The 12744-nt window shown below is 41.9% G+C and overlaps 1 protein-coding gene and 1 long non-coding RNA gene across 5 annotated transcripts in view; one reads left to right on the top strand and one right to left on the bottom strand.

The window, feature by feature from the left end:
- Positions 1 to 1126, bottom strand: part of GSG1L (GSG1 like) — a 64608-nt gene extending 63482 nt beyond the window's left edge. For all 3 annotated transcript variants that reach the window (XM_048064095.2, XM_048064089.2, XM_013176902.3), the window contains exon 1: positions 826 to 1126. In XM_048064095.2, coding sequence (XP_047920052.1) covers positions 826 to 1126 — 301 coding nt within the window. The remainder of the gene's footprint in view (positions 1 to 825) is intronic.
- LOC125182834 (uncharacterized) overlaps positions 1 to 12744 on the top strand; it is a 31561-nt gene that overhangs the window by 13712 nt on the left and 5105 nt on the right. For both annotated transcript variants that reach the window (XR_010825057.1, XR_007163453.2), the window contains exon 2: positions 999 to 1845. This is a non-coding gene — a long non-coding RNA (uncharacterized lncRNA). The remainder of the gene's footprint in view (positions 1 to 998; positions 1846 to 12744) is intronic.

The following is a 12744-nucleotide window of genomic DNA, read 5'->3' as shown; positions in this document are numbered from 1 at the left end:
ACTCCTTAGACAATGGCAGCAAAGCTCTTCCAAACCAGAACTTGGATGCTAGCTCTACCAGACAGCTCTGGGAGTAGGGTCTGCCTTCCACCCATCCTCCAGTAGCTCATTTGTTGGTGAATTCCAGGGTACAGAAAGAGATTTCTTTCTAATGATTTTACTGATTAGCTGAAGAGATGTCTTCTCTTGTGGTTCTCAGTAAGTAAACAGTTGAGCAGGGCACAGGAATAAGCTTTCTTGTGCCCAGTTCTGTCCTTTAACTACCTTTTCGCTACTCTACTTCAATATATATATATTATATATAATCCAGCCACCAGGAAGGATTTGTGAGTACTCATTTACTTATGGATACTAGAAATGAGGATGTCTAGGCTACAGCCTGATAAAAACAGTGAGCTTTGTGCTTTCACTGTCATTCAGACCACTGCCCTTTGGGTTATTTAGGGGACAACTGCAATTAGATGGGATAAATGTCAGGATCTCCATAACAACTAAGAGCCGCTGCCTTTTGTGCGCTCCATGGAGCCGCTCTCAGAAGAGAAGCACTGGCCAGTCTCTGGCTGCAGTGCCCAATGAGGGGGAACACATATTGCTTATCAGAGGTTCATCCGGCTTTAGAGCACAGACCCCACATCAGCCAGCAGGTAAACAATCAAATCTTTGCTCTCACTGGAAACAGGTTGTGTTTAAAAAAAAAAAAATGTTAAATTTCTGCCTCTGTCTGCAGGGCAAATCTGCATTAAGATACAGCATAGAACAGCTTGTCTATTATGCCGAGCCAAACACAAAGCAACACAAGCTGGAAGGAAGTTGTTTTACACTTACCAGAAGCATTGATATTTTCCTCACAGGAGTACCAGATCCCAGTGTGAAAATACCTGAAAAGGAAGCGGTCATCTCCTGTCTCCCAGCTGTAATGAACCACATTCTGGTTTGTCTCATTGGCAGTCTCATTCCCACTGTAGTTGAGGCAGTTTGTCTTCTTCTCCTTCCCACAGCTCGGCTTGGGGACCCTCTGCGTGCCCTCACACCAGTGGGTTGTGATAAAAGCTGTTGTGGAGAAGAGGAGAGCCATCAGATTCAGACTCACTGCTAGCAGGGCTCTGCATCTTCGATTTGTCTTCATGGTAAATCCGCCCTCCCTCCCCCTCCTGCTGAGAGAAGTCAAAGGTTTTTGTTTTATTTGGGGGGCGGGGTGGTGTTTCAAAGCCTCTCACGATTTAGAATCCAGTTTTCCAGGCACCAAAACTCTCAGCTTCCTCCAGTCTGTTGTTATAGCTGTGAAGGAAACACTGCAGCCAGACTCCCATTCTTCTCTTCACTTGAAATCCTGCCTTTGTACGTTAAAGGAGCAGCTGCAGGCGCGGGAGTGCGGCCGTCCTCTGATAGTCGGTGTTCTTCAGCACGCTGACAGGATCAGAGAGGGTCTGTCTCACGAAGAGCACCAAGAGCAAGTCAACATCTGCTCGGGGACCACACATGATCCCCAGGGGCTCTGCAGCTTCCTCTGCTGGGAGACACCTGCAGGCTGCAGGACTCGCTGTACTCTGCTTGTAGTATGATGAGGCAGGAAAAACTCGTCAGAAGCCAGTCAGCAGGGACGGCTGCTGAGCTGCCGCGCTCCTCGGCAGACCTCGGGGACAACTGCATCGTGCTGACAGCCGAGCTAGACGAGGGGGAGCGTCACGTCTTAATTCCGAAAAGAATCATCATCTGTAGCTGAGAAATGCCTTGTCTACATACCAGAGGGTAGGGATTTGACCAGAGGAGGAGGGATGGAGCAGCACTTCAGCTTTTCTTCTCTGGGCTAATGAGCAGCAAACTGAAGAGCTGATTCTGCTGTGAGTATCCTTGTGTAATTCTCTGTCTTCAGGGGTTTGCTCTGGAAGTCAGCAAAGCCTCAGAGTTCAGGTTTGAATGTCTGTAGTGAGCAGAACTTGTGTCCTTCACAATAGCAGGTGGAGCCCCTTTCACAGGCTATCATCTCCACACAGAGCGCTCACAGTTGTTCGCAGTGGGTCCGCAGGACATTTCTGGTCTGTGCAGACAGCAAGAACTAATTTGAGCGAACCCAGGCCTTACTTGCCAGATGGTGGGGAGCACTGTGTCATATCCCCTTTCCAAAGAGAAGTATGCTGTCCTGTCCTGTTGGCTGCCTGTCTCTCAGAGTTGACGACCTCATTCCCCATTTGCTCAGAGCTACCGGGTGAATGCTGGGTGCTGTGAGGAGACCAGGGCGCCCAATGATGGTGGTGGTGCCATCTGCACACAGGCCTGTTGTGGACACAAGGTACAGCCCTTGTATCCAAGTGCTGAGGTTGGCCACATTGGTCCCATAACGGCTCTGCAGCCCTTGCTGATGAGTGTAATTTTATGCAGGGAGGAAACTGCATGTACCTGCTAGGCCTTGGACTGAGTGACACTTCCCTCCAGCCTTGTTTAGACACCCTGCCAGGCCCATGGGGATGTTTGCAGACTCTCAGAGCAGTCGTAGCGGATGGACTAAAGCAAGCCCTGGAAATAGCTGTGCAGCCACACAGGCTCACACCAAGAGAGGTGCCAATACTCTCGTCGCACTGTGTACTCTCAGTCACACACTGGCTCAACATGCAAAGCTTGTCCTGTGCCTTAATGCCCTCAGAATGGAATATGGTGGTAGCTGCTCCAGCTCCTTGAAGAAAGCCAGGAAGGACCAGGTTAAATTTCTCCTTTCACACTTTTTCTTTTAAAAGTAAGCTAGGAAGTTCTTAGAAAATGCAGCTCTGTGAGAACAGTTATGAGGACAAATTTGCAAGGTTAATGGAATAGCTTGGCAGAGCAGGGGTGGGCCTTCATTTTGCCCTCTCTTGCCTGTACACAATGTCATCTACTACTACCTCAACACCAGATTTTTTCCAGTGGCCTGTGCTAGAGGAGTGCTCCTGTGTGCAGTCCTCCTTCTGCAGTAGGAATTGCACCATACAACTACATGTTCCAGTCCTTTCAGCATTTCATCTTGCAGCCAGATGATCAACATTACTTAGCTGGTTTTAATGGCGTGCAAGAGATACAGATGATAGCTATTTAGATGACCACAGGATTATTATTTCAATTACTTTTATATTGAAGGGCATTTCATTTAGAATTGCATACAGATGTTTCCATGTTCAAAGGCTCATCTACCTGCTGAGAGAAATAAACAGTGCACTTTAAACTTTGACAGCATGTCTTCACAAGATAGCTAGTGCTCTTCAGGATTATCTTTCAAGTGGTTGCCAGCACCTAACTCATCACACTTTTCCAAATGTGAATACAGGTTGTTTTTACAAGTCTTTTCTCACCAGTCCCCTCTGTTTACTGCTCTGTCACTTGTGTTTTCTGGTCCTGGCATCAACTTTTGGACAGTCTTTGGTGCCCATCCCCCAGGGAGATGAGCATCCAATTTTTTGGCTGTGATAATTTTGTTTTAAATACTTTTGAGATTTTGTTTTTACTCCTAATCCTAACAGAGATTTCTATTTCTGTTCTTTGTTACTTTCTTTATTCTTGTTCTTTGGGCAGACAGGTCTCTCAGGAACAAACATAGTGTCAGTATGGAAAAAGACAAAATAAAGCAGAGATTTATTTCCTTTTTTTTTTTCTTTTTTTTCCTTTTTTTTTCTTTTTTTTAAATGATTTGTGATACAGAGCTTTTAAAATCTTAAGCATTTAAAGATATTTAGCACAAAGTAAAGTCAAAGTCAGAGAATCTCTTAACATAATTTTTTTTCTTTTTCCTAACAAAAGTCAGAAGTCAGCTTTCTACTAATTATTAGACCAGACTGTATGTATGTGTTGGGATTACATTTTTTTTTTAAAGAAACTAGTCTCTGCTATACTTATGCTATAAAGCTCCAAAGATTTCTCTTTATATAATCTCTGTTTATCAGATTTGGTGTGTATAAAAATGGAAAGGGTAATGGAAATGTTACAGAAAGCAGTTCAGATGCCTGGATTAACTTGTATTTGTGTGGTATTATCTTTCATAGTAAAGCAGAAGGGTTTGAACACTACAGAGAAGTAGTTTTCGTATTGTAGCTACAAGAACTTTAAAAATATTTTTGCAGCAATAGCTCTTCTCTGATTTTGTGAGAAAAACTACCTTCCTGAGTTACAACTATCCCCCTTTTCATTTACTATTTCTTATGAAATCAGTGCAAATTGTTATTATTCAGTATTTACTTGAGCATAAAAAGAATTTCCCAGAGGATTTAAAATAATGATAGTATTTGCAAAGGAACTCTTTCAATCAGGCTGTTTTTCACTAGTAGGAAACAGAAGCAGCATTCAGTAAAATGAGAGGACTTGGGTTCCCTAGTGATGATGGGGGGTTTGTTGTGCTTAGTTCGTTTATTTACTTTATACCAGTAGTGTCAACTGCATGGGATAATATGCTGTTTTTAAATCAACAGTTTAAAAAAAAAAATGTAGTTTTTCTTCATATTGTCATTTCTTACAGGTCTGTCCTTCTGGGCTTTCTCTTTTATTGGTAATGTCTTTTTCAGCAGCCACTGGACTGGGTTCCCAGTTCTTCTTTCTACCTTGGAATGGACCCCTCTTAGTAGTTCATCTTCTCTCCTCTGGTTCAGAATCTCCTTTTCTAGTCTGTATTTTCTTTCTTTAGCCTATTTATCAGCATAACTCATCCTTTCCTTGTTCTCTTACTGTGGCTGAAATGAATTGTTGGTCCTCTCCAGTATTCTTCCCTTGTCCACACTTTGTCCAGCAAAATGGCAATTTTTTCTTCACCTTAGTCAATCAACAGGATTGACATATATATATATATATATAAATTAAATATATATATATAAATATAGATTTGGAGAAGAATGTTGGGATGGAAGTACTCTACATTCTTCCCCCAGATCACTACTATGTATGTCATCAACTATGCATATTTTCTCATTCTTCCATTTCATATCTAGGCTACCTTTTGCTCCTTTTGCCTCATTTTTGTCTTTTTGTTTGGTACCCACCTGACCCAAAGTAGTCTTTGTTCAGCAATGACGCGCTTAGCTCTCAAAGCCTATAGGCTGAGCTATATAATTCTGTTGATGATTCTTAGATGACGCTAAGAGAAAATACTGCCTTTTTTTTTTTTTTACACAAATTTAGCAGTCAATAAATGGAAGTTCCACAATGGTATACTTGAAGGTGGGTTGAATATTGATACCATGTGAAATCTTGTTCTTCAGTTTGACTTTTTACTTTACTAAGGATGAATCTCATGTACATGGAGGTATTGAGTTGAGCACAACAAGGTTGCTAAAGCAATTTTTCCTGTTCCTAAGCTGACCAGGTAAAAAAAAATCATTTCTGATAGTATGTAGCAAAGACCTTAGCAGTCCTGACAGAAAGGTCTCATAAAAAGCATACATCAGAATCAACGGTTTGTTTTACTGTTTTCCAGCTACAATTTCCTTGATCCAGTGTCATTGATCAGAGACAAGACATTCCTAAGTGTCAGTTTCAGAGTAGCTTGTTTTGATATTTTAAACAGGTTTCGGTGTTGCTCATTCTTTCTTAGACTCCAGGTCTGTGCCACTCAAAGACTAGATCTATAGGCACCCTTTCTTCTGAAAAAAATGGTGTCTCATGTGAGAAGAGGACCATCATCATGTGGGATATTTTGACAGTATTCTCTCCAGAGATATCTTTGAGGTCAGAGATAAGACAATACTTCCCATCCTCTTTCTTTGGTGGATGATGTGTTCACTCAGAAGGCGTGATTGTATGGTGCTATGGATTGCAAAATGTTATTTTTGCTGAGGAACTCTTGCAAAGTATGAGGCCTAGCTTAGGAGCAATCTCTTTCCTTCATGCCCCTCCATCCTTCACTGGCCAAACAATTCTCATCTTGATCATCCGGTAGTGACCCATAATGCCACTGTAACCCAGCTTCTGTGTCCAGGTAATTTTTACTCCAAATGACTCATTAGATTAGTGATTTTTATAAAGATGCTTCTCCTGTGGGAAGCTTATTGTCTTTCCACCTGAAAAGAGTACATATGATGTCTTGCGTGTCTGTGCTGTTCCCTGCATTTGACTACTCAAAGGTGGTAGCACATCCTGCTTGCCCTTTCATAATGTGCCTCTGCTTGTGACTCAGGTTTTGAATAGGTTGGTTATGCATGAAGAAAACAGCACACATAAAGACGCAGCAATGGATATTAGGCTGTATTTGGTGAAAACAGGACACATTTATCAGCATCTGTCCACAGATCAGGGTATCTAGGTGCCATATAGGAGCATGCTGGAGAGTAAGAGGGCTGTGGCTTCTGTATTCCCTGTATAAAAGGGCCTGCTTTCAGATTACTGAACAGTTTGGCAGAAAACAGACTGTGAAAACTCAGGCTGTGTTTTTGTGGGTGGTGCAAGTGGATTTTCAACACAGCAATGCCAGTGCAGCCGTAGTGATTCTCTCTTACAAGTGCTTTTGTTATAGCACTGAGTAGAGTTGAAAGTTGATCCCAACAGTTGCCTCCCAGAAAGGGATTGGATGTGGTTGCACTTGGCAGTTCAAGCTGCTGACCAGGGTTAACGCCTCCAGAACAAATCAGTGCAAAGATGCACACCTGCTCTATATCACGCCAAGTAGTTTTATATCCCTCCCTTTCTTGTGTTGTGCCTTTTGTTAAATTGCTTTGCTCTATACAGTTATTTTCATATCATGTTTAATGGGTAAATAGGAAACTTTTCCCCATTCACGGAAGGAATATTTCTAATATAAAGGATGCTTGCTACCCAGATAAAACTTTCATTCTTTAATTTGCTGCAAGGGATCTTGGTATCCATTTCTGACCCTGAATTAGAAATTTTTCTGTCAGTGAATTACGATTGTGAATTTCTTCACAAGCAAGATGCTGACTGTTGGGTTGGTGTAAGGTGAAAGTTTAATTAATATTTGTTACTTTTTCCAATGCTAACTTTGCTCAGACATGTTTAAATTATTACAAGAAGTTACAGATTCATTTAAGCAGAACTCTAGAAGCAAAATTTATGTTCTGTATTGCTAAAATTAAAGAAGCAAAGCCTTACTGGCAGATTGTAAGTTTTTCAATATTCATAGACTCCTTGGCCTGGCAAAATGGTTGCCCCAAAACAAAAGTACCTACAATAAATGTAGCAGTGCTGAGAAATGTCAAACACGCTCTTTTATAACCCAGACATCTGGCTTCCACATTCATAGAAAGTTTATATCCCACTATGCCTTTGGCGGTGCCTAAAACACTAATTACAGATGAATTCATTTGTATCTCTTCCATTTTTTTGGCAACATTGCTAGGGTTACACTCACCCTACAATAGTTCTGCAAAGTCTTTTGAAATCGTATAGACCTTATGAGCATTGCATCCCAGCCCTTATAGCTGAACAACCAAATCTGAGCTGGATTTAATGAAAATTTGACTTCTTCCTCAAAACAAATAGCTTGGCTCAGGCTCTGAAAATAACATTTTAACTCTTGACAGGTATCATCTTGCCCTTCCATTTTCTCATTTGAATATATTTTTCCTTTTATTATCAATATATTTGTATGGACAGAATCTAGGCAGTTTAAATGACTGTAGTTTTCAGTTTCTGCCTGGCAGAGGAGTAAACCATGTACATTTGGTGATGTTTGTGTGAAAAATAATGTTGCTTATTCATTCATATGTCCATGTATTTTATTGTCATAAATAGGATTCATCCATATGCCCATGCATTGTAAGAGATAGAATATGATTTGGCAGTCTGATTTTAGCTCTGAAAGGGGTGGCCAGGCAAATGTGTTTGAAAAAGTTCTGTATCCTGGTTTTCATGTTTCTGTATATTCTCTCTGCAGAAATTGTGCTTTATTGGGAAAATAGACTTTACCAGAGAGGAATAGGAGAGGCTACTTATATTGGCTATACAAGGACGGCTTTTTGCTGGGGCCAGTATGTCTGGCAGAGATGACATCAACAAACCAGAACCAGTTCTTTGTATTATTTTGGTGGTTTCATTTTTTTATTTTTACTGAAGAGAAAATAAATTTCAGCATCACAAATGCACTTTCCAATAAGGAGAAGGTCACTAATAAGGGGAAAAAAAAAAAAAAAAAAAAAGGACTGTCAAGCATTCAGCTTTGAGTGACCCAGGCCAGTAGAGGATCTGCATTTGTATACAAAAACATTCCCAAATTCCATTCAAGACTAGAAGTAGCAGAAAGAAAAAGCTTGTCGACAGGAGGGGCTGGGGGGCTGGCTATTTAAGTTTTCATAAAGAAGCACTCTAGCATCCCTATTTTAATGCTGGTGATGTTAAAGACTGTAATTTAAAACAAGATTGTTGTTGGGACATACATAATTTTCTAAGGGAAAACATTTAAAAATACGGTTTGTCTTCTGAGGAATCAGAGACAGACATTTCTCCATGCCTACAGAGCTGTGGTAGTTGTATGTGCCCTCAGACCATGGTAAGTGTAAGGGAATGCAGCTTCAATAGAATCCAAGCTGACCTGAGTCATGCCCTGCCTGTGGTGGTCTGTAAGTACACTAGTGACCAGCTGCTACGGTTTGGCTCATGTGTGGGCAGGGGTTCATGTGTCTATAGGCAGTCACGTATCTTGCAGATTTCTAAATGAGTAGGTTTTCTAGAGTTAGTCACGAGAAATTCACACTTCCAGGCCAAATGTAAGCACCTGAAATTTATAACCTATGCTGGGCTGCCGTTTGTCACTGTGCACTGTAAAGAAGGGAATATGCTATCATATATACATCTTCTTGACTACTTCACTGTACTACTGTGCTGCTGCTGAGGAGGGAAATGGGTCTGAGAACGTGCAGTTTTAACAAAGCCATGGAGGTGTAAAAGTCAACTCCATTCTACCAGCTCTCCTGGTGGAACAAAATGGATGGCAAAAATGTTTTTGACCAGGCACTTGTTTTGATTTTAAAATGATTTAGGCATATCCTTTATATGACAGAGGACAAAGTCACCGCTGGCTCATGATTCAGATAGAAAATGAAGGAGAATTCCAAGCCAATGGATCAACAGCCCTGGGGCTGCTGGCTCAGAGACAAATGGAAGTGGGGTAGTCTTCCTGAACATTAATGCTAAGTTTGGCAGCCACAGGAAGGCAGGACAGTCAGGCTAGCTCTAGAAACTGAAGCTGAATTTTGCAAAATACTGCATGCAGTTTATATTGAGCTAGGAGCTATAGAACATGGCAAATTTATTCATACAGCAAGAAGATTTAAAACATTTCAAATCTCAGTTTTTGCAGAACTCTTTCCCTCTGGGAAGATGGGAAAAGGTAAAGCAACACAGGATAAAAACAGGAAATTGATAGCAAACGCAAAACAGAGTGAAAAAGATACATCTTCATGGCAAAGCTAGGTAATTGCTTAACTGTTTAAAGTGGAAGAGAACAGGTGAATAGGAGGACAACAGGCTGGTGACCAGAAGGCTTGTGCCTGGCAGGCGACAATATATCACAGTGCACTGGAAGAAAAATGAACAACCGTGCAGTAGTGGCTATGAAAATGCCAAATTGCACAAGTAATGTGAGAAGCTGAGAAGGCTTGCGTGAGACTATCCCAACAAGACACACAGTGATGGTGAGAGGCATCTGCTAAACTGGTTTAGTTTGGTGCCACATTTAAAGTACCAAATTTAGCAGTATGATAACAATGTCAAAATTAACAATGAAGTTGTACCAGATGGCAGAAGAGGGAGTCAGGGTGAGGGCTTGGCAAAGAGGGGGAAAAATATTAGCCATCAGTCTGTCTGGATAGCGGCAGGAGGGATGAGATGTATGAGCAACCTGAAGGACAAACAGGATGCTATTTAACAGAATGAAAGCACAGCAGCTAAGGGTTATACGTATAAAAAGTGGGAGGTAGGTTTGAACACCACAATATGTAGTAATAAAAACTATAGAGCTGCAGCTGGTTTGTATCAAAGGCAACTTTCATAGGACTATGTGAACTTTCTGACCTCAGCAGGGGGGCAAAATGAAAGAGCAATTGTTCAAAAGAAAAATGCAATAAATCTTCTGGGAATTTAAATGGAATGAACTTGCAGGAGGGAAAAAGCTCAGCAGTAGCATAAGGACTGTCTGCTTAGGTTGGGAGCCTGAGGTAGTATTTGCAGGCTCACAGCTGATCATGAGTAAGTTATTTCCAACCCTTTCCTTGTCTGATTTTTAGATGGGGAAAAGTCCTTTTTGTTCTGTTTCCTGAAACATCTCAAGCAGGCTACAGGTCACCTCTCCACTTGGCCTCTAATGGTGTGTGCATCTTTGAAGAGATCCCCATTTCCTCCACAATGTGCTCTACTTGGAGGCTCCATACTGTTCAGGTTTCACATAGGTCTATTATTCTGCATATGTTAATATTAATTCCGTTAAACTAAATGGACTGCATAATTTAATATAGATACAGAGCACTCAATTAAAATAGTTCTGCCAAATATGAATTGTAGAATATTTTTAATTGGAGGGGATCTCTGGAAGTCATTTAATCCAACCCCACACTCCAACCTAACTTCCAACCTACATCAAAACTACTGGGCCTTGACAAGTTCAGTGTTATGCCCAAAATAATACAAGAGAGCTTCTGTCACGATTTAAGGAGCCATTTCTTTTCACCAGTTAGGGTGGTGCACAGGTTGCTGAGAGAGGTTGTGCAGTCTCTATTTTTGAATATTTCTGTGCCCAGAATGGATAATGCCCTGAGCAACTTGGTCTGACACCAGAGCTGGCCCTGCCATGAGCAGGAGGTTGGACTAGAGCCCTCCTGAGGTCTCTCACAGCTTAAATTATCCTGGGATTGTATGAAGAGCGATGCACCACAGCTAGTATTCAAATCTTCCATCCACATGCAGGAACTCCAGGCTGAATAATATCTGGATTGTGTAATTTACTAATTTCCTTCCTAATGAACAAATACTCCAAGCACACCCACTTGTGAAAGGTAATCCTATGCTTTCAGATATAAGGACTTTGCTTGGGAGCCTTAATAAAATCCTTCACAGTAAACAAAGTTGTTAAAAGTTCAGTTCATTCTTCTGCTATTGCTCTATCTTCTCTGAGATCTGCTTTGAAACATGCTCATCTGTTGGCCCTGTAGACTCCCTGGCAAGCATCCCATTTCTAATGTAATTGGAAAAGGATTTATTATTAGTTTAGATGTTTTTAGGAAGTTGTATCTCAAATTCTTTTTGTCCTGATTTATTGTGTATTTACTTTTAATCAGACAGAAATTGTGATCCCTCCTTTTTTTCTCATTTAACTTTAGGTTTTTGAAGGGTGCCCTGTTGCTTGTACTATCTTCCCTCACCTTGTTATTTCAGCATACCAAGTTTTCTCTGTTCTTACTAAAGTCTTTCTTGACAGGTAGAATGCATTTTCTTTAAGCCCCTGGGTCTTTAAAAAGGCCTTAAGGGGTGTTTAAAAAGGCCTTAAGCCACTTGCTAAGATTTTCTGTTTGTATGCCCCTTACCTCTTCTTTTTAATAAGCTGCCTAATTTTCCCATACTACCATTGCTTGAAATTAGCACAATGATGTTTGATGTTTTGTCCTTATTGCTAACACAGATGTTGATACTAAGTGTATTGTGATCATCTCTTGGATATGAACATCTCCTGAACTCATCAACAGCAACGTTAAGAATGTTTTCTGGTGTAATGTTCAAGAAAGCCAAGTTGTTTCTCTTCTTATCGACTCTTGGGCTAGCTACTTTAAGAAATCATCAATGAGGGTGTCAAGTGACTAGACTCAGCACACTGCCCTGAGAAATTTGCCTAGTCCCCATGAGGCAACTGCAGCATCCCGTAAAAGCTGGTTTGGGCCTCAGCATCTCTCCTTATTCAGCAGAGACATTGTCAATCCCTTTGGAACAGTTTGTAGCCGCCCTTGCAGCACACCAGCTGTGTGAGCTGTCCAACAGCATGTCCTGCAGTGCCCTTGCTCATCGCCGTTAACTGTTATCATAGAATCACAGAATATCCCGAGTTGGAAGGGATGCTCACTATGACTGAGATGGCCGCCAATTGCCACGTCCCCCACAAGACCCTCTCTGTTCTCCAGCAACAGATCTAGGAGGGCACCTTTCCTAGTTGGCTCCCTTAGCACCTGCACCAAGAAGTTATCATCTAGGTGCTTTAGGAACCTCCTGGACTTGCTCGTGGCGGCCGTGTGGTAATCCCAGTTGACATCTGGTAACATCTGGCAAGGTGAAGTCCCCCATAAGGACAAGGAGAGTTGATCTCGAGGCCTCTCTTAGTTCCGCAAAGAATAATTCATCGGTATTGTCATCCTGGCCTGGTGGTTTGTAATAGACTCCCACAACAACATCCCCTTTATTTGTTCGTCCCTTAAGCATTACCCAGAGGCTCTCAACTTCGCTATCGTCAACTTGAAGTTCCACACAGTCCAGCCCCTGCTTCACGTACATCGCCACCCCCCCACCTCGGTCCTCCTGAAGAGCCCGTAACCATCTATTGCGACACACCAGCCACAGGACTCATCCCACCAGGTTTCGCTTATGCCAATGATATAGCAGTGGGACTGGGCCAAGACTTCGAGCTCATCCATTTTATTCCTCATACTGCGTGCATTTGTGTGGAAGCACTTCAAATGCGCCTCACTGCACGCAGCACCTTGTGGAGCAGACCAAAGGACCTCACTAGCACACAGTCCCTCTGATTCTAGCGCACCATCCCTTAGCTTATCACCGGTGGGCCTGGGTTTATCCCTTTCCCCC

This window comes from Anser cygnoides, chromosome 15, assembly GCF_040182565.1.
Source record: "Anser cygnoides isolate HZ-2024a breed goose chromosome 15, Taihu_goose_T2T_genome, whole genome shotgun sequence".
Lineage (NCBI taxonomy): Eukaryota > Metazoa > Chordata > Aves > Anseriformes > Anatidae > Anser > Anser cygnoides.
Note: the sequence above shows the minus strand (reverse complement) of the source record. Positions and strands in the feature narration are given on the sequence as shown.